General features: G+C 44.7%; 1 protein-coding gene across 2 annotated transcripts in view; it reads left to right on the forward strand.

Annotated features, from left to right (window-relative positions):
• lin7a (lin-7 homolog A (C. elegans)) overlaps nt 1-21736 on the forward strand; it is a 46003-nt gene that overhangs the window by 11589 nt on the left and 12678 nt on the right. For both annotated transcript variants that reach the window (XM_034074700.2, XM_034074699.2), the window contains exon 2: nt 5210-5328. In XM_034074700.2, coding sequence (XP_033930591.1) covers nt 5210-5328 — 119 coding nt within the window. The remainder of the gene's footprint in view (nt 1-5209; nt 5329-21736) is intronic.

Consider the following 21736-nt stretch of genomic DNA (forward strand, 5'->3'; position numbering starts at 1 on the left):
GATGGATGACATGTCTGTATTTGTGAATGATGGACAGACAAATAATTATTACCTGACTTTGCAGTTCTGCTTGGCTCGATGGAGCGTTATATTTCTCTTCCTTTTGTTTTGGTTTCATGGCCAACAACCTTTTGAATGAGTTCCCAAACCGCATAAAAAAACTCTTAAAACCCACCATTCACTACCTGCTCAGAACCAAACAGCAGGCAAGCAAAGTGGGCAACGGCTGGTGAACATACTGAAGTGGAGCATTCAGCAGCTAAAGAGCCGGATATTTCCCTCAGGCGTCACACGAGACCCAAAACAGAGCTAAAGGAGAGTGAATGCGACTCCCAGTGAATGTTAATGTTGCTTTGTGTCTGCTGGATGTGTTAATCGCCAATTGTATGCCTCCATGTAGGCCGTATTCCATGGCTGCTAGTTGGCCAGGAAATCAGTGAGTGTAAGTACTGAAGCAAAACTAGAATTAGTGTCAGGAAAAGTGGCTGAAAAAACACAATATTTTCTATATGTCACTTTGGCAAATATATGAGAAGTCATATTAATGTTCATTGCACTTAACTCAACTGTTAAAATGAACATTGCCCTGTTTGTATATAACACTTAATGTAAAAAGGAACCTAAAATGCCATGTGAAGTTATTGTAGCAGTAAATATGACTTGATTTGCAAAAGAATAGCATACTCTGTAAGTGCATGTCTTAAATAGAGTGCTTGTACACTATAGTCAATAATAATTCACAGCTTGAAACGCAGTTCGTTATTTATTTAAGACATACTGTTAAAGTTTTAAATCCAGCATTGTTGCATTTGTAGGTTCATCACGGGTGGGATCATACGTCCTGTACTTCCCTCCAGCTGAAGCTATTCATAGGCTGCGCATGCAACAGGAACGCCATGTGGGTGTTGAACACATACGTACTGTTATCTTCAGCGGTGCTTATTTATTCTTTCAGCCTCTATCTCCGATGAAGGTAGAACATGAGGAGCGTGTGGTTGTGTGAGTGTTATCAGAGTGCAAAGGGTTATCCAGGGGCTTTTCTCCACCCTCTCTCTGCCAGACTATTAGATAATGTAATATGTAATTTCGCTGCACATTCGATTTGGGAATCCTTTTCTGTTAACGTGACGTAACTGTGATCCCCTGCAGTCATGGAGCACAATCACTCTTTCCATGCCTCTTCCTCCGGGTTTTTTTACACTCTCTGATCAGTCACACACAGCTCATCTGATGCCCCACTTCTACATCAAGCGTGCAGAGCAGAGGGGATTGAAGTGTTCTCATGGGAAACGTGCGCTTAAAATCAGTTTGGCTCAGAACTGAAGATAGAAAAAAAGGAGATATATATATATATATTTATTAATTATTTTGCAGTGTTATGTACTGGGAATTGTCCAGCAGCCATGTGCCAGTTTATGATATATGTTTCATTGCAACACTAAGATCATATGTTGATTTGTTTACACATACACTCTGCACAGTATCTCCGATGTGAATGACCAACAGTGTGCCAGTGAGGCAGAAGAACTACACACACAGAGTAGATATCGCTGGAACTAGTAAAGGGCAAATGTGCCAATTCAGTGCCAGCTGACATGTCATTACCTCTGAGCTACTCAGCTACAATTACCACTTATTACCACTCATTCTGTGTGACACCTGTTATAACCCTTTCTGTGTCCCTGTGCTTTTATGTTGTGATACAATGTCAATGGGACCAGATATATGGAAAAAGGCAGGTGCATAGTTTTACTGTTAAAACTGTCAATGTAGATAACAATGGAGTATTTTTTTTAACGGAGCAGCTTCTCTGGCTGATGCAAAGCTGAGGAAATTTGAAATTACCCAAATTCATGTTAGAAAGATTAGATGAGGAAATGGGCAGGCTTCACTTTTGATCAGCGAGATGAAAGCACCGCCAAAAATGTCTGCAACATTACTCTTTGAAGTTCAGTTCCAAACGCCTAGTCCACGTCCTTGATGTGGATAAAGAAAATGGTGCTAATGAGCATATGAAAGCAAATCATGGCATAGAGGTGGGCAAAATATTTCCTAATGGTCCCTGACCTTCGTTTAATGAGAAAGAAATGCTCATAAACCTCCTAGACAAATGCTCTTGCTGCATGGAAGTTTATCATCGCATTACAAGCTATTCAGAAAGTTTGTTTTCTGATATTCAGGCATTTAGAAAAAACCTGACCAACAGACCACAGACAACATATTATTATAGCATACTAAGAAGAATATCAGCTATTAAAAACACCATATGCTGAATTTCCTATTCATTTGAAAAAAGCTAAAAATATTCTATATGAATATGAATATTGGAGTTACAAATGGCCAACACATTACTCCAAATGAATGCTAATGTTGCTTCTTTACAAAACACAACCGTTTGCTAATAAGTTAGCCATTCACTTTTAATGTAATGATGATATGCCTATACTGTGGCATTGCCCCCAAGTGGGCAAACAAAGTATAGGTGCTGGTTTTATGTGGTATTAAATGGAACTGATAGTCAGTTCACTCTAATAAAAAAAAGAGCGTTTACAAGTAATATCCTTTACTTAAAGTGTTACTTGAATAAAATCAACCAAAAAATGCTTCATAAACCTTTTGTGGCATCTAGCCATGCAGCTAGCTTTTACTTTATTTACCTAAAAATCAACAATCACCAGCTATAAATCATAATTCTGTTTAGTATAACCATCTGAATTATATCAATGACCTACTTTGTGTGAAAAATACCAAGAATTTAAAGTGGTAAATCTGCAAGCATTATCGTTGTACATTGCAAATGATGTGTTGTGCAATGATGGACATTATTACAGGCATAGCAACAGTAACTAAGGGGGTGTATTAAGCTAAAGGTTGATTAAGGAACAACAAGCAGGTGTGGGGATTGGTGACTGGAACTGGTAAGACAGTTATAGTTAGCGTTGGTTCTAATTGTATATACACGTACCCGTGCCCCTATTTACATGAGACTCATTAACTCAGAGTCATTTAATTAATGGCTGATTAGCATCATCTTGATGACTCGCTCCGTTGCCAGTTCTCATCTGCAAATACAACTCCCGCTGGACTCACAATCTGAAGTTAGTGTCAATGGGATCCAAACCTGCAATTCAATTAGATCAACATTATAGAGCGCTTGAAATAGAAACAGGCATTGGATTTCTCTGCTTATTGTCTCCATATATAGTATAAAGGCAAATGTGGTTAAGATCTGTGTGTTCCACATTTCCTTTGTATGGCCTTATCGAGTATTCACACAATCAGGGCCGGAGACTACTTCATTCCCCCTCTCCCGCAGCTCTGCCAACAGTAAAAGCTCTCTTGTGTCTGCCATCAGCTTTATTGAGTTACTCCTATATTCCAAGAATTCAATATCAACATGTGTGTGTGGGATGCTTCTACACACAAAGTATCTAACCATCAGAAGAGAACATGATACAGCCTCGCAGTGAAAGGACAGTGTGGAGAAGTCAGTTGGTATTTACTTGCTGCTTCTTTTAAATCCTGATTTTATATTGTCCTTTACTTTAATGTAGACATAAGGGCCTTCAGATCAACTGCATAAAGGCTGTAACCAACGATTATTTGCATGGAAGCTGCAAGCTATATTTTTGGTATTTGGATGATCAGGATTGTTGCTTCTTGACTAGTATCATATCTATTTCTGAAATACTTTAATGGAAAAGATGAAAAATATTGGGTCTAGTTATGTATTCCATATATGAATCACCAAGATGATGGAGAACACATGTACAGTAATGTAGTAGAGAAAATATACTATATGTTCCTGTTCTGTTTTGATCCATCCCACTTGGGCAAACAAGCTGTGTGGAAGTTTTAAAAAATGGATGATTGTTGAACATCTCTGTTGCTTTGTGGAGTGACATGAATGAAAATCAGCAGCCTAGCTCTCAGTGATATACTGTAAGGTGTGGGCGTTCTGCTTGCTGGTGGAAAATAATGTTCAGTAGAACATCATCTAAGTAAACTACATTTCATTTCTGGAAAATGAACTTTGTGAGTGTTTAAAGATGCTCTAATCATCATTCTCAAAAGTGAATGATCATTAGAAGAACTCTTAAAAGTGGTTACAATGACATCTTATGTGAAAGGTGTTGCAGAGATTTGTTCCCCCTACTTTGCAATTCACTGCACATGTTAGTGTCATTGGACTGTTTATTTGACAAAACAAGCAATATGAAGAAATACCCAATGTGTCTGGGAACTTGTGATTGGCCCCACTACTGCCTAACACTTTGTTGACAATATGATGGATTGGTGAATAAAAAAACTAAACATATATGGTGTGAAACTAGAAACAGAGCAGTAAATCTCTGCCACTGTCAAACTGCGGCAATCTTCTCTCTTTGTTGTGTGCTCGCAGGTCTCTGGACACACAGTCTGAATAAAACATGTTAGTGAGAGTCGTGAGTCCAGTGATTGAGTACCAAAAGACTTCCCTCTCCTTTCATTATACATTTGGTCTGGTCATTTCAGACGGCAAGAAATGAATCAGCCAGGCTGGCAGACTCATTGAGTTTAAGCTTATCAGGGGAAGAGAACTCATTGGACCCTGGAGTCAAAGCCTCTAAGCTTAGATTTAGTGTAAATTGTTATAACTTGGACGATACTACCCTACATTTATATGCTACTTAACATAAATAAGTAACAATTAAGCTGCCACCTTTATTTACCTTTCTTGTGAGCTTATTTGATTTGATTTTATTACAGTTTCCTTGCCTCTTAAAGGTCACCTATTATGAAAATCCACTTGTTCATGTCTGTTATACATACATGTCCCTTTTGTGTAAAGAGATTCTGAAAGTTTCAGGAAAAAAGATTCGCTCACTTTTTTTCCTGATACATTTAAAAACCTGTCTGAAAATGAGCTGATCAGATTTTGTGTTGTCATAACGACTTTTTGGCTTGTTTAACCATAAGCCAACAACTAACAATGATTCCCTCCCTCCCTTATTCACATGCATATAGTTAAGCCAATGCAAACAATCCATGGATTGGATTGCTGTTCTATCTTTCCTGCCCCAGCTGGCCTTGACTGAGTCTATTTCCATTATCCCACCCATTGATTTGCCTTCTCTCGTGCCTGTGCTGTTAAAGTAATTGAACAGGGCATTTTTCCCTTTGGCTCACACTCAACTCACACCCGTTCCCTGTCCCTCTTTTCCACCAGATGTTGCCAGGGCTATTGAGCTGCTGGAGAAGCTGCAGGAGTCGGGGGACGTGCCGGGTCACAAGCTGCAATCTCTGAAGAAGGTCCTTCAGAGTGAGTTCTGCACGGCCATCAGAGAGGTGAGTCACTGTCAAAGAAGGGAACCACTGTGCCGTGAACGGCAACATGACTCATGTCTTTTCTTTCTTTCCTTCTGTGAGACTTTTTATTTATCTTTGCTGCTTTTTCTATGTTGACCTTTCTCGGGCTACTACTCTTTGTTGTTGATTCTTCCAATCAATCATTTCCTCCTTGGAGCTTCTGTTGATGAAGGTCTTTCTCTTTCACCTTTATTCATGGGTTCTGTGTTGTCAAGACCGTAGTAATGTTTCTGTCTCATCCAAACAAACCAGAAAAGTACAACTTTCTTAAATAAATGATATGACAAAGTATACCATCAGGTTGTTATCTGAAAACATGGTGACCTATAATGCCATGTTCATGTCGAGTGTGAAGTGTTGATTGAATATTTTATGCCAATATTAAAGGACATGTCTGCAGGCTTTTGGTGATGTTTGTATTATAGTTTAGAGTACAGCAGGCCCAGCATCTAGACATTAGCGAACACACGTTAGCATACTTTGCATTTTAGATATATTTTACACATAATTTACTCTCATTTTACAAACATTTGTGTTGTGGTGAAACTATATGATAGTAACATTTGCCACTTCACAAGTGAATGAAGTGGAACATTTAGTGTTAAGATTGATGCAAAATTAGCATTTAGTATGGTACCTTTAGTGATTAGCTTGCGCAAACCTAACCTATGTTTTGTTTTGTTCTAGTACAAATTGAAGCCAACATGTGCTCTGTGGTAGTTGCTTTCAAACTGAACATTAAATAAAGCAATAAAACAACAACATTTGAGATTGTACCTTCAATTTATTGTTGGGCTACTTCTAAAGAAGGGCTGCAGCATAATGAAAATGTGAGATGATCACTCAAACAGCAGCAATGAATTTTTAACTGCATGAAAGATTCACACTGAACATTGTAATGTCCATGAGGCCAGAGAACATTATGAGCATTTCATTAACTTGGATGTTCGATACGCTTGTTATTGTGAATTTTAATTAAACAAATCACTTTTAGAGATTTGGTATAATTACTTATTAGTGATGGAACCAATTGTGAATGACAAGCAGGAGTTTCCCTCTTTTGCTTTGCATGCTTTCGTTCGCATGCATGCAAACGGCCACCCGCTGATCCATCATCTTAGACCCATTCATCAGGAGTATGGCGTACTAAGTAAACAACACTACTGTACATGACACCACTACACAGACTTATAACAGCCGATCTTGTATATTTAATGTGCTGTCTGAAGTGATGTAGCGTCATCCAGTGATTTGTTAAGCCAACAGGACCGTGAACAGCAAAATGGATGACGGTCACGATGGCATCCATGTTGCAAGTTATTGTAACCAAAGTCAACAATTTGTCCTGGAATGAAAGCAGATTTGACAAGAATATTGTCGTGTTTTGCTTTGAAGGGGCCTGTAAGATTTAGGGGGCTATATTGTCAGAAATGGAATGTAATATTCATAATGAATTTTTGTATTGGAATAAGCATCAATCAACTGAAGCTAAAAGTCTTCCTGTTTTTGTTAGCTGAGAATAATCCCTTTATAGGGAGCGATTCCTGTGTTAATATGTTTCACGTTTCAAAGAGACAAACACTGGCTCTAGAGAGGGCCTTTGTGTTTTTACATTACCTTTAGGCCACTATGTTTTCTGTTAAAATACAGAGCATGGTGGCCGTGTTATAATAGTGGAGGGGCTTTCATTTGGTTGCAATATCTCTGTTGCTAATATATTCATTTATTCACAAACAGTTTAAAGATACAACAGTTTGCATCACAAGACATGGAGATAAGTGAAATGATAAATACAAAAACTATCTGTAGCATATAGGGGGCCCAGACACTAAACAGAAAGAATATACAATTTATATTACTAACAAGTCTAGAATTTGAGAGAGTTCATGTGTTGTGCAGAAACCTTACAAGCTAAAACACACCTTACACTAATCACATATTCAAAGATCCAATCCAACCCTAACTACTAAATTGTCCCAAAATATTTAACTTATCAGTCTAAGCTTGGTAAATAGGTCAGATATTATAAAAACAGACACATAATAAGGGAAGATAATAATCTACGTCGAATGCATTTCAGAGTAGAGTCAACTTGTCCAGACGTCCCCAGATTTGCATTATTAAAACAAGACACTGTGTGTTCTATGTATCACACACACATTTATATTTCTATATTTCTTCCAGCTTATAGAAACTCAGGATAAGCTTTGTTTACAGTCGGTGCCTTGTTGCAATATTGCAAATGTTGGCAACAATTAATGATACTAATTATGAGAACTGGCCTCTGGCAGAGCAAAACGCAAAAACCCAGGCATCATGCGAAGTTCCAGGAAGGCAGAGAGTCTTCTTCTCTCTCTCAGGGTGCAGCTCTTCTTGGCCTTCTCTAGGGAAGCTGGCACATCCTGACTCCAACTGCCCGTCTGGAAACCAGCAGAGCGATCTCAGTGCCAGCCAGTGAGTGAGATGATTTTCAAAAACCTTTGAAAAAGCCTTCAGCAGCAGTAGCAGAGGCCCTTGTCAGAGAGGCAAAGATGCAGACCACTTCACCCTCAAAGAGCTGGCTAAACACAGTCACCAGGGCAACCATCAGAGATGCTCCGGGATAAGTGAGCTGCAGAGAGGTCGACTCTGGTTTACAGTCGATTACAGGTTTGAGAGAGGCGATGATACAAACAGCTTCTCTCCGCGGTGTTAAACCAGCTGGGGGACAGGTTGTAAATGCTGGTCATTGTAAAAACTGCGGATTATTATTGTTATTACGCAGAGCATTGAAGGAGTTGTTGTGGTGGAATCTCCCAGTTCTCAACAGCTGGGTATTACCAGAAACAATTACAGAAAACAGAAACAGGATGGTTTAAATGGCCTAATATGCATGAGTCTATGTGAATGTGTTTGTGACAGAGGAGCAATTACCCTCATACATTTTACTTAAATGTCCCATGTCATGCTTTTTCAGTTATTACCCGTCCCCTTGTGTGTTATGTAGCTTTTTATGCATGTAAACGGTCTGCAGAGTCACAAACCCTCAAAGTACACCCTGTAGCGAATACAACTGTCTGCCGCAGAACGCCTCGTTGGAGATTTCTCTTTTTCCATTGTTTTCTTGGACCAATCCGCGGAGCTCCTCACACACACACACTCAGCCTTATTTTTCTCAGCTGCAGCTCCGCGGATTTCTCAGCCTGGACTAGGGCTATATCGTGTCGTGACGATAATCGCGATATGCACATGCGCGATATTCATATTCGCGTGGACGTGCGATTTAAAAAAAATAGATTTAAAAAAAAATTAAAAATTAGGACTTGCGATATTAAGTAGGCCAATTAACTCAAACACGTCATTATTTTGCTGCTTGCTACAAAAGGAAAACTTGCGCGGCTCTCATGTCAGGGGTACTTGAGTGAGTGACATGCAGGCTCTGCATACACAGCAAACCACCAATCAAATCTCCAAAGCAAACAGACCCCGTGATTAAAGGTAAAAACACTGAATAAAGTAGTTCTCATTCATAACACTCCGTTCGATGTCTCACTATGGGATGCGCCTCATCGCGGAGCAAACAGAAGCATCAATCTCATTACGCCAATCCTGATTGGCTGGTGATCTTGACGTCAGCGTCAGGGGAAATCACCCCCTATAATTAGCTTGCGCCACAACACATGCGTCATTCAAACACCTCTTCTCGCTTCAGAGCACATCTCACAGTAGCCGGGCAAGCTTCACTGTCCACAGACTGAACCCAAAATACCATTTCGGTCGACGGGCACTAGCCGGCTACTCCTTCTGCTTCGCAGGAAGACGGTAGTACTAACGCCGTTAGTACTTAAAAATCGACCTCGCCCTTCTCTACGAGAAAGTAAGGTAGGTCCGATTTTTTCAAGCTAGCAGCACACCTGTTGCTAGCTCGCTCCCTCTCTACCGACACCACGGTAGCGAGGAAGTTTTTCTTTTCTCTTCCCCACGGAGGGGAAAAGGATTAAAAAAGGAGCATACTGCCACACCAGTCAGTATTCTCCGGGAATAAAAGACCCACACCGTCCTTTTCTCCGGATTAAGGACAAGGTGGTAATACCTTTTTTCCCGTCCCACCTGTCGAGAGCGGGCCCTCTCCACGCCACGAGGCGACAAAGATGGACGCCCCTCTCCCTCACACCAGAGGAGTCAGGGACTCGGTGGCTCGACTCGGTGGCTCGACTCGGTGGCTCGACTCTGCGGCTGCGGGTTGAAGATCTCGGGCACAGACACACACCAGGTCTGTTCGTCCTGCCTCGGGCTGGAACACGCCCGAAGCGCTATCGACAACCCCGGCTCATGCGGACATTGTGTCCGCTTCACAGTCAAGAGCCTCCGCCGACGGCTAGCGAGACAAGCTAGCCTGTCGGAACAGGACCCCCCCATGTCCATGGACCCGCCGGCCGGCAGTCAAGACACGGGGGCGTCCGCCACAGAGAGCGAACCCCTCTCCGTGTCGGTCTGGGGCTCATTATCAGGGCCCTGGCAGGCCGGGACCCGGTGATGACAAGGAATCCATTCCCGTGCTTTACCAAACTGGGGCTCCCGGTTAGGCCTCACCATGGTCTCACCCGCGGAGGATGTCCTCGAGTTGGATTATGAGGAGGACGATGAGGAGGACGCCCTGGCGTTCCTCCTGTCCGAGTCAGATGAACAAGAAGAGGACACCTTCATGTCATCGGCCCAGGCTGCAAAACCTGGAGCGAGAGCTGCTCTCCCGGGCGACAGCACACCAGCTTCGCCCGGTCTGAGCATGGACCTGCAGGCCGTGTGCAAACGCGCTGCGGTCAGACTCAATGTTCCGTGGCCTGAAATGGCCAAGGAGACCTCCAGGTCCCGCTACGAGGGGAAGCATCTTCCCCAAACAGCGGGCAAAGGGAGGCAACTCCTCCCGGTTTTTCCAGAAATGTTGGATGAAGTGTCGGTCTCGTGGAGAGACCGGCCCTTCAGCAACAAGGTCCCAATCCAGGGTGCCTCCTCCCTGGACTGCGATGGAATGGAGAGGCTCAGCCTGCTCCGCATACCGCCCATGGAACCGCTGGTGGCGGCCCACCTTCGGTAGAAGGTGGGCCCCTCACCGAGCAGGAACCCCACGCTGCCAGCAAAGGCAGACCGCTTTCAGTCCACAATGACTGAAAAGTCCTATAAAGCTGCAGCGCTGTCCGCCAGGGCCCTGAACGTGTCCTCGCTGCTAACCGCCTACCAAGCGGAGCTCTGCGAGGACCTGTCGGGTAGCCCGGGAGCAGCCACTCTGGACGAGATGGCAGCGGTCACGGACATTTGCCTCCGTGTCCAGCGCTGCGCCGTCCAGGCCACGGGCAAAGTAATGGGGATCATGGTGGTGCAGGAAAGAGCGAGATGGCTCAACCTCACCAACCTCCCTGACCGAGAAAGGGAAGATGTGCTGGATATGCCCATCGTTCCTGAGGGAATTTTCGGCTCCGCTCTCGCCTCCATGCAAAGGAGGTGTGAGACGAAGAAGAAGGAGGACGAGGCACTCCACCTCTGCCTCCCTCGAAGGATCCAGCCGCTGCCCTCGCAGCAGCAGTCCTTCACCCAAGCGAACTCTGCCCGGTTCAAAGCACCGGTCAACCAGAGGTTGCAGCCCACCCCGAGTCCCCAGCCCAGGCTGGAGACAAGGGCAAGTTGGCCGAGAAAATCTCCGGTTCCGGCTGCAGCTCAGGCTCAGCCAACCCAGAATTTCGGCCAGCAGTCGAGGAAGAAGAAGCAAGCGGCGTGACAGCCCCTCCTTCTCCCCTCCGTGAATGTGTATAAAACTAAACCCTGCGCGCCACGGCGTGCGGAGAGTATTGGTTATTATGTAATGCGTAGTGGCACTACACCCGACTTTTCTAGTGCGGGACGCGCCTACGGGTGCTGTCCTTTCACGGAAGGTGGTCACCACGGACGCATGTCAGACAGGCTGATAGGGTATTTACGAAGGTCGCCCGGTGAGAGGCCTCTAGAGCAGAGACCTCCAGCGGGCGCACGAAAATTACCCGGAGCTTTTAGCGGTGTTCCCAGGCCCGGTTCCAGAACAAAATGACTCAGGGTGCATCTGAGATTATAGAGGGTACAGTTGTAAAATGCTATTGGAGTGGACCTAACCTCTTCTAGGAGGGTCCTCACCTCCTCTAGGGGGGTCTGGGGGCATGCTCCCCCGGGAAGATTTTCTTTTAAATATTGACGTTCAAAGCATCAATCTGGTGCACTTTGAGAGCAAAATTAAGAGATCTATGGATCTATGTGCTCTTTGCTTGATTCATGCCTTCCCAGTCCCTTATCACGTAGCCTATAAGAGCATGGCGCCAGTTTTTGTAGCCAGTTGTGGTGAACGCATCTGACTTACTTGAACCGAAATGTCTACATGCATAGCAGAAGATGGCATCTTTTTCACATGAATATTCCAGCCAATCTCTGTTTTGAGACCATGAGCTGCAAAATGAGCACCTTACCCCACTGTACAGGTGAGTTGGGTACTTTTTTAAATATACCTGGGCAGGCTCTGTTTTGCAGAGGTCCTCTGGCACTTGCGGGCCTCTGAGGGGTGGCGGTGTTTGGGGCAACGAAGAGAGCTGCGGCTGCTCCGCCTCCGTGGGCGAGGCGGGCAAAGCCGGCGAGTCGGGCGTTAGTGTCCACGACAGTGGCCGCGGGTAACGTAATGTCCCCATGATCTGAACTATTATTACCTGCAGTAGATGCAGTGTTACTGCTGGCGATAAGGGCTGGTTGTTTTAACCATTTTCTGATGTCCATCATTGACTGCTGTGTAAGCACCTTGCAGATGACGAACGCACCTGACATAATAACGTTACTTACCGTTTAAATTGACCAAATAAATGCAGCAGACAATGTTATTTAACCACAATTACAATTTATTTTATTTCAACTATATTCTTCTTATTATTATTATTACTATTATTATTATTATTATTATTGTTATTATTTATGTAATATTTTTTTTTTACTTTTCATTTTTCAAATGAGGGTGCATAACGACTCAACTGAGGGTGCAATGCACCCTTATGCACCCCCGTAGAACCGGGCCTGGGTGTTCCCCACCCTAAAACGCTTCCTGCCTTCTCTCAGAGGACACCATGTCCTCGTGAGGACAGACAACACGATATCGGGTATGAACCGCCAAGGGAGGTTGCGTTGTCTCCAGTCACACACACTGGGACACAAACTGATCCCTTGGAGCGGCAGACGTCTCCTCTCTCTGAGAGCGACACAGGTACCGGGAGTGATGCACCTCGGGACAGAACTACTGTCCAGAGGTGCACCACTCTATGCAGACTGGACTCCACATCCAAGGATCGTGAGTCCGCTGTGGGTGCGTTACGGCGGAGCCGCGTTAAATCTGTTCGCATAAAGAAAAAATGCTCAATGACAGCTGTTCTCTTTAATGCACGATTTAAACGCACTGTTAGGCGGGGATGCACTCGTACACGATTGACCTCCGGGTCCTCTGTACGCGTTCCCACCCCTGGCTCTGTTACCCCCAACTCTGGCCAGAGTGAAGGAGCAACGCCACACACTTACTCTGATGTTTCCGCCCTAGCCCGCAACGTACGGGCTGGCGGAGATATATCAGCTGTTGTGCGGGCAGCCATGGCAGCCCCCACCACGCAGGGACAGATTGTCTCAGGCGGGGGAGGGGGGGGGAGATCCTTCACCCACGCCCAGAGCGCGGGGCACTATGGGCCTGACCCGTGAGTGGTACAATCTGAATACAGTGGGACTGCCTCAGAAGGTGATAAACACTATTCAGAGTGCAAGAGCTTCCTCCACCAGGTCTCTTTACGACTGTAAGTGGAGAGTGTTTGAGGAGTGGTGCCTTCAAGAAGGACACATCTCTTTTCAATGTCCTGTCGGGGTGATTTTATCATTTCTACAGGACTTGATCGATAAACACAGAGCTTTCTCCACGATCAAGGTGTACCTGGCTGCTATTGCTGCATGCCACGTAGACTTTGAGGGTAAGACGGCTAGCCAACATCCTTTGGTTTGCCGTTTTATGAAGGGAGCTCGCAGGCTCCTTCCTGTCTCCAGGTCGCTGGTGCCCGTATGGGACCTGGCAGTGGTTTTAAATGGGCTCAGAATGACCCCATTTGAGGAGCTGACATGAAACATCTGTCACTCAAGACAGTGCTGTTACTGGCCCTGGCATCCGCCAAGCGGGTCAGCGATATGCATGCACTGTCTGTACATCCCTCATGCACTCAGTTCGCCCCAGGGCAAACGAGAGTGTTGTTGAAGCCCAACCCTGCCTTTTCACCAAAGGTGGTTGGTTCGTGTACCCCAATTGACATTGAGGCATTTCCTCCGCCGCTGGTTTCCTCCGGGGAGCAGCAGCAGGATCTGTTGTGTCCAGTCCGGGCTTTACACACATATATGGACAGATCAAAGGAGCTTCGTCTTAATGACCAACTCTTCGTGTCCTGGGCTAACCCTCACAAGGCAAGCCTGTTACTAAGCAACGGCTCTCACACTGGATTGTGGAGACAATTGCTTTGGCCTATACGAGTCAGAATTTGCAAGCACCTTCGGGTCTGCGGGCTCACTCGACTCGGGGCCTGGCTACATCCTGGGCTTTGTTCAAGGGTGTTTCCATCCAAGACATCTGTGCAGCGGCGAGCTGGTCCTCACCGCTCACTTTTGTCCGCTTTTACAGGCTAGACGTCTCCGCTCCAAGCATGGCCCGAGCAGTGCTGGGCACCTTGTTGAGTCGGGACTCTACCTGTTAAATTCTGGTTGATCGGTGATTTTCGAGATAAGCTCGTCTGGCAATACGGGAGCTACAATATCCCATAGTGAGACATCGAACGGAGTGTTATGAATGAGAACTATAGGTTACTTACGTAACCCCAGTACTCAGAGTAACATGAAGTGAGATGTCTCACCAGACGGCCCTCCTTGCTATGGTGAAGCGAGAAGAGGTGCTTATTTTGAATGACGCATGCGTTGTGGCGCAAGCTACTTATAGGGGGTGATTTCCCCTGACGCTGACGTCAAGATCACCAGCCAATCAGGATTGGCGTAATGAGATTTATGCTTCTGTTTGCTCCGCGATGAGGCGCATCCCATAGTGAGACATCTCACTTCATGTTACTCTGAGAACTGGGGTTACGTAAGTAACCTAATAGTTTCATGTGTTTCTCGAGGGAAGTTCGGCGCTGCTAACCGAGCTAGCTCAGCTTGTTGATCTGATAACTTAAGATCCAGACGTCCGTGACTAAAATCCTTCATTCGGTTAAATATAGTTAAAAAAATACCAAATAACGGTATTTTCTTCAATTCCTGTATGTTTTCATATCGCAATATATATCGCAGGGGGGAGGGGAAATCGCAATGTCAGTTTTTTGCGATATCATGCAGCCCTAGCCTGGACTCAGCCTGAGACAGCGGGAAACGGCGAGGCCCGGCCCGGGCCCGGGCCGAGCACACACACAGACCCACAGCCAGGCTGCGGGTGTGTGTGTGCTCTAGCCGAGCTCGGGCCGTGCCTCGCCGTGTCCCGCCGTCCCGCAGACCCCACGAACCAACCAGGAAACAACACCAGCAAACCAGCTCACACTGTCCGCTCTAGCAGCGAGCCCTGCAACGTCCCGCCAACACGGCAACCAGACCCCGCGCAGCATTCTCATCTGTTTGTCATTGCTGGTGTCATTTCCTGGTTGCTAACAAATGCCATTGTAACACATAATCACTGATGTTCCGCTGTAACGGTGGTGGACTCATCAGAACAGAGTGGGCGAGCTGACCAATCAGAGCACACTGGGCTCACGGGGAGGTGGGGGGGCAGGAGCTCCAACAAGCCGTTTAGGACAGAGAGTGAATACACATACTATACAGAGATGCTGTGAGAAACCAATGTGAGTTTGGAAAATTGCACAATATACATCTATTCTAGTAGACCTCAACAATGTAATTATGATCAGGAGAAATGGCCATGACATGGGACCTTTAACAGATGATAATTTTCACATAAACGTTGCCTGTTTTTTTTTCTTTGGTATCTTAGATGTCGGACCTTTACACCAGCACACAAATACATTACTTTGTGACACAAACATTTGCACAAAATGATAAGGTAACTTCAACAAACAATGTTCGTTATGCTGGATTAACAATCTCAAGCATTTTTTGAGGCTTTGAAAGTGATTTGTATTATATGATTACACTAGTATGAATCCAGTTGTCACCTGGAAGAGAATACATATGCATCCCAAGTAGTATATGCTATATGTAACAAAAAATAAGCAAAAACAATGGTTCAATTTGTTATGGTAACACTTTTCCTTCTCCTCCTCCAGCCTTGTTATTTTAGCTAATGCTATATAATCATATTCTAATTCATTTTGACTGCACACAATTTTCTTTCCTGGATGTCATCCATCAGTGTTAACTACCCTGGAGTTAAAAGAGCCATGAAACATAGGTTAAACTGAAAGCCAACCCTCCTGTTTTCTGCATTCTAATCACACACACACCTCTGTGACATTTCCTCATTACAGATGACCTTTCTTTCAAACTCCGCGCTTTGTCTACTGCAGGGGTGGCCAACCAGTCAGAGGTTAAGAGCCACATTTTTTCTCTGTTACTGCAAAGACCCACATCAAACAGACAGTCACTGATACCGCTTGTTTCAGTTTTTTGTTTTCTGGAGACAAGATTTCAACCACGTCACTGATGCATTTTTGTGGCATTGGGATATATATTTTTTAAATCCTCTGGAGCAGAGAGAGGAGCTGTGGATTATTGTTATTGATTAATGCATCAGTGTTTCTTAGGGTCAAAAACACTAAACTCACAACTTAAAATGAAAGCATTTAGTTTATTTAATAAAAGAGCACATGTTCAATGTGAAAAGTGACAGTAGTCATAGATTATTTGTAATTTAGTGCTACATATATATTTAAAAAAACTCAATAATATATATATTTTTTTTTTTTTTAAACACCTTGAATTTCAGGGGGGCAGCGCAGCGCCCCTCCAAGACAATGGTAGGGGAAACACTGGATAGTGTTTAATCAACGATAGATTTCCCCCCCCTAAAGGTGATTGGTTCACTGCATCGCAGGTATTATTGTGATTGGTTCTTGGGCCACATCAAAATTAAAACGGCGCTTTCTCACCGGAGTACTTTCCCCCGTCATTCTTAAAGTACCGATACTAATGAAACGGAGGAATCGTAACGTTTTTAACGACAGAGTATCGCGGTATACCTTTCAAGTATCGGTACACCGTGCAACACTAGTCAGGAGTCAGTGTCTCTCCCCCAAACAACCACATATACAATTCGATATGAACTGAAGAGCCGCATGAAACTAGGCAAAGAGCCGCATGCGGCTCGAGAGCCGCGGGTTGGCCACCCCTGGTCTACTGTGTGATATCATTTCCTGCTTCACACACATGGTTGGCACAGCCTGACAAGACGGACATACTAATCCTCAAAATATAGTCAAAACCCCACCTCCAAACCTGATCCTGTCTCTGCCAATAGAATTACCGACATTAATCAGCCTTGTTGAGGATGTCAGGCCGGCTGTCAATGTGAAGAATGAACAGCGGGGAAAAGAGTGTGTTCAGCAGTGTTGGGCTGAATGACAAAGAGTTTGATGAGGCGTTGTCTTTTTTTGTCCCTGCCATGTTCATCAATGAGTAGGGGGTGGGGGGGGCGATATAAGTCTCACTGCATCAGCCTGAATGAGTTGTCAGGGTCAATCAACCTTGCAAATGGGAAAGGAAGGACACAAGACAAAATGACTGGAAGGGCTAACCAGCTGGAAATGATGGAGAGGGGGAATTTCGTAGTACATGGAGTTACTTCCTGTTTGTCAAGTCTCCCTCTGCGACTTGACAAACAGGAAGTTGAAAAAGCAGGTCATAGAAATAGCATCTTTCATCAGTTTTAACACTGCAGTTGACTTTTCTCATTACAGTTTTCTAATCAGCATAATGTGTTTTTATTACGAAACTAGCGAGTGTGGAGGATTTGTGTTAAATGCCTCCCACGTCACATTAAGTTAAAGGATGAAAATGACATCAAGTTCAATATGTTGCGCTGTGTCATGGTTAGCAGCACAGAGGGGGAAAGTGTATTGTTAAGTCCTGTGCTGGTTATTATCCTTTTACAACCAGCTAAGATCGCTTTTACCCTTGCCCCTCCCTCCTCCCTGACTCTGTGACTCAGTAGAGGAAGAGGGAAGCCATGGTTACAGCAGCGTTGTCACGTCAGTGTGCCCCGCAGGCATCTCTCTATTCTTTGTCTTTGTGACATCCTCCCATCCTCCTAGGTGATGCTCAGTGCCGGTATCCTGTCTGGAATATTGGGTGAAGGCTTGTGTGTTTATCCATAATCTGCTGTGGTGAACCAGGCAATAACAAACATGAAGGAGAGGGGGCACTGATGGGGTTCAGTGTTTTAAGGGATGGGCAGTGAAGACGTCTGGCAAAAGAAGGAGGCAGGAGGGTAATTGAAAAGATGCCTGCAGGACAACTGGCCTCTTTAGAGTAAAGTACAGCCACAACAAGCAGACTGACATTCAAAAGCACACAGCCATTTGTTATGTTATTCAGGGCACTGCATTCAGGTTCAAAATGTAGAGCAATATTAAATGTGCATCTTATTTGGCCTCCTTTAAAACACTTTCTTACATCAGTTATTTATAATTTAATTAATAAGAGAATTTTAAAGCTGCAATAACTCAGTATATTTAATCTCTGCCATGCAATTTAGCATTTTTCAGCTCATATAATTGGTTTTCTGATTGCTCTGATCATTCTTGTTTTCAGTTGAAGCCGTAATCTGTGCTGAGTTTTAATAAAAGCAGCTAAAGAATTAAAATAATGCAGTAGCTCTGAAACAAAGTTGAAAGAGAATGAATTTTGGACAGCAATACGACACCAAGTGAATGCTAATGTTGCTCTGTGTATGCTGGCTGGATTATTACTGTGGATAATGTATGCTAACATGTGAGCTAATTGATCAAATAATATGTCAATTTTTTCAACATGAAAATAGTCTATAGTCCATACTAATGAACCGGTTTGAATTCTTCTGCTTACTTCCACCAAAAACTGCCTTGAGGGAGTTGTGTTCAAATGTGAACTTTGATAACATTTTGCTGGTGAAAGGTCAAGGTCACTGTGACCTCACATTAAAGATATTTGGCCATAACTAAATAAATAATACCTTAATTAAGACAATTTGACACCTATGTCTATGACAAAATATATGAATATATATTACATTACATAACATTACATTGCATTTAGCTGACGCTTTTATCCAAAGCGACTTACAATAAGTACATTCGACCAGGAAGACACAACCTTGAAGAAAACAGAATCATATAAGTACATCAGGTTTCATAGAGCCAAGTATTTCAAGTGCTACTCAACTGGCTATAGATAAGCCAGTCCTTTATTAGTATATAAGTGCTCTGTTAGCAGTTCTTTGTTAGTAATTCTATCGCTCTAAGTGGAGTCGAAAGAGATGAGTTTTCAGTCTGCGCCGGAAGGTGTGTAAGCTTTCTGCTGTCCTGATGTTAATGGAGAGCTCATTCCACCATTTTGGAGCCAGGATAGCAAACCCACATGTTTTTGCTGATGGGAACTTGGGTCCCCCTCGCAGCGAGGGTGCAGCGAGTCGTTTGGCTGATGCAGAGCGTAGAGCACGCGCTGGGGTGTACAGTTTAACCATGTCCTGGATGTAGGAAGGGCCAGATCCATTCGCAGCATGGTACGCAAGTACCAGTGTCTTGAAGTGGATTCTAGCAGTTACCGGAAGCCAATGAAGGGAGCGGAGGAGCGGCGTGGTGTCAGAAAATGTAGGAAGGTTGAAGACCAGACGAGCCGCTGCATTCTGGATGAGCTGCAGAGGTCGGATGGCACATGCAGGTAGACCAGCCAGGAGGGAGTTGCCGTAGTCTAGGCGTGAGGTGACGAAAGCCTGGACCAGAAGCTGGGTCGCTTTCTGGGTCAGCTGGGGACATATCCTCCTGATGTTGTAAAGCGTGTATCTGCAGCAACGATTGTAGCAGTGATGTTTGCAGTGAAGGACAGGTTGTTATCTAGGATCACACCCAGATTCCTTGCAGTCTGAGTCGGGGAAACAACAGAGGTGCTGATGTTGATAGTCAGGTCAAGAGTGGGACAATCTTTTCCCGGAAGGAAAAGCAGTTCAGTTTTGTCAAGGTTGAGCTTGAGATGATGAGCGGACATCCACTGAGAGATGTCAGCTAAACAAGCAGAGATGCGTGCGACGACCTGGGTCTCTGAGCGGGGAAAGGACAGCATTAATTGGGTGTCGTCAGCGTAGCAGTTGTATGAAAAACCATGCGGGCTAATGACAGATCCGAGCGAGTTTGTGTACAGGGAGAAGAAGAGGGGACCAAGAACAGAGCCCTGAGGGACCCCTGTAGTTAATTGACAAGGGTCGGACTCAGACCATCTTCAAGTAACCCTGTAGGTGCGGTCTTTGAGGTATGAGGTGAGGAGGGAAAGTGCAGAGCCTGAAACTCCAAGTTCTTGGAGAGTGCGAAGGAGGATCTGATGGTTCACCGTGTCGAATGCAGCAGACAGGTCCAACAGGATGAGGACAGAGGAGAGGGAGGCTGCTTTGGCAGTGTGCAGTTCATCAGTGACAGCAATGAGAGCAGTTTCTGTGGAGTGACCTGCCTTGAAACCAGACTGGTGCAGATCCAGAAGGTTGTTCTGATGGAGATAACAGGAGAGTTGTTTAAAGACAGCGCGTTCAAGTGTTTTAGACAGGAACGGGAGGAGAGAGACAGGCCTGTGGTTTATAACATCAGACGGGTTGAGAGTGGGTTTCTTTAGGAGAGGGTTTACTCTTGCCTCCTTGAGACTGTTTGGAAAGTGACCAGAAGTTAGAGAAGTGTTGATGAAATGGGTGAGAAAAGGTAGAATATCAGGAGCGATAGTCTGAAGGAGGTTTGAAGGGATAGGGTCCAGAGGACAGGTGGTGGGGCGGGCAGAGGTAATGAGGGTAAGAACCTCACTGGGCGAGAGAGGGGAAAAGGAGGTTAGTGTGCGGGTGGAAGGAGGGTCTGGTGACCCAGCGGTGAGTAAAGGTGAGTCAGAAAAAGAAGAGCGAATATCATCAACCTTTTTTTCAAAGTGGTTAACAAAGTCGCTTGACAGAAGTGAGGAGGGGGGAGGGGCTTTGGGAGGGTCCAAGAGGGTGGAGAAGATGGAAAATAGTTTTTTAGAATTGGAATAGAAAGATTGGATCTTATCTTGAAAGAAAGTGCTTTTTGCCTGAGAGATCGAAGCAGAGAAAGAGGAGAGGAGAGCCTGATAGGTTAGGAGGTTGTCGCAGTGTTTGGATTTCCACCATTTCCGCTCTGCTGCCCGAAGGACGGTTCTATTAGCACGCAGTGCGTCATTTAGCCAGGGAGCAGGAGGGGACTGACGAGTCTGCCGAGATGTGAGAGGACAGAGAGAGTCCAGAGAGGATGAGAGAGTAGAGAGGAGAGTTTCTGCAGCAGAGTTTGGAGGCAGGAGTTGGAACGAGTCAGAGGAAGGAAGGGCTGAGAGCACCGATGACTGAGGCAAAGATATGACAAAATTATGATATTTTAGACAGACAGGGTAACAAATGCAACTTGCGGAGGCATTCAACCGTGAGGGGTTATTTTTTTGTTTAAATATGCTTTTGCAATGTCAAACTATATCGTATATTCTCTATAATAAATGAGGGAAAATAGTACAAAGTTATGCACTGGTGAAAAAGCACCTTTTTTAGACATTAATTAAGCCTTCAGTCGCTAATGCAAATAACCTTTTAAATCAATCGCTGATGCACCCACAGAGAGAAGACTGTTTATCTGCAACACTTAACAGATAGATGACCAATGAGAGATATTTGCGGGTAGAATAAGAAGGGGTAATTAGTAGTTGCAGTAGTGGGAAAGAAAATGGAGAGAGCTTGGGGAACAAGGAAGCCACTCTGCAGGCAGACTGAGGCAAGAAAAGCCTTACATGGCATTTCTAAAGCTGTGCTCAGTCTCAAAAAGTGCTAAGGTGGAAGAAGTCCTCAGGAAAAGGTATCATTTGGGAGCTGAGTGAGAGTGTGTGTGAACTGCAGGCTGCTTACCCGCCCCCCCCCCTCCGAATGTATCAGCCCTATAAATCTACAAAAATGTGTTGCAGCTTGAAAGGGGGAGTCACACTTTCATATGGTCTTTGAGATTCATGAGCAAACAAGACAACAGAAGCTCAGGGATATTTTCTCCCTGTCTCCGAGAACCTTACATACAAATATATCAGGATTTGTATCCTATAAGCATACATCCTTTTGATTCAGGGAAGCGGGCCTTTGTTGTGTTGTTCGGCACGTCAAAGCCAC

Source organism: Pseudochaenichthys georgianus, chromosome 23, assembly GCF_902827115.2.
Source record: "Pseudochaenichthys georgianus chromosome 23, fPseGeo1.2, whole genome shotgun sequence".
NCBI classification, from domain to species: domain Eukaryota; kingdom Metazoa; phylum Chordata; class Actinopteri; order Perciformes; family Channichthyidae; genus Pseudochaenichthys; species Pseudochaenichthys georgianus.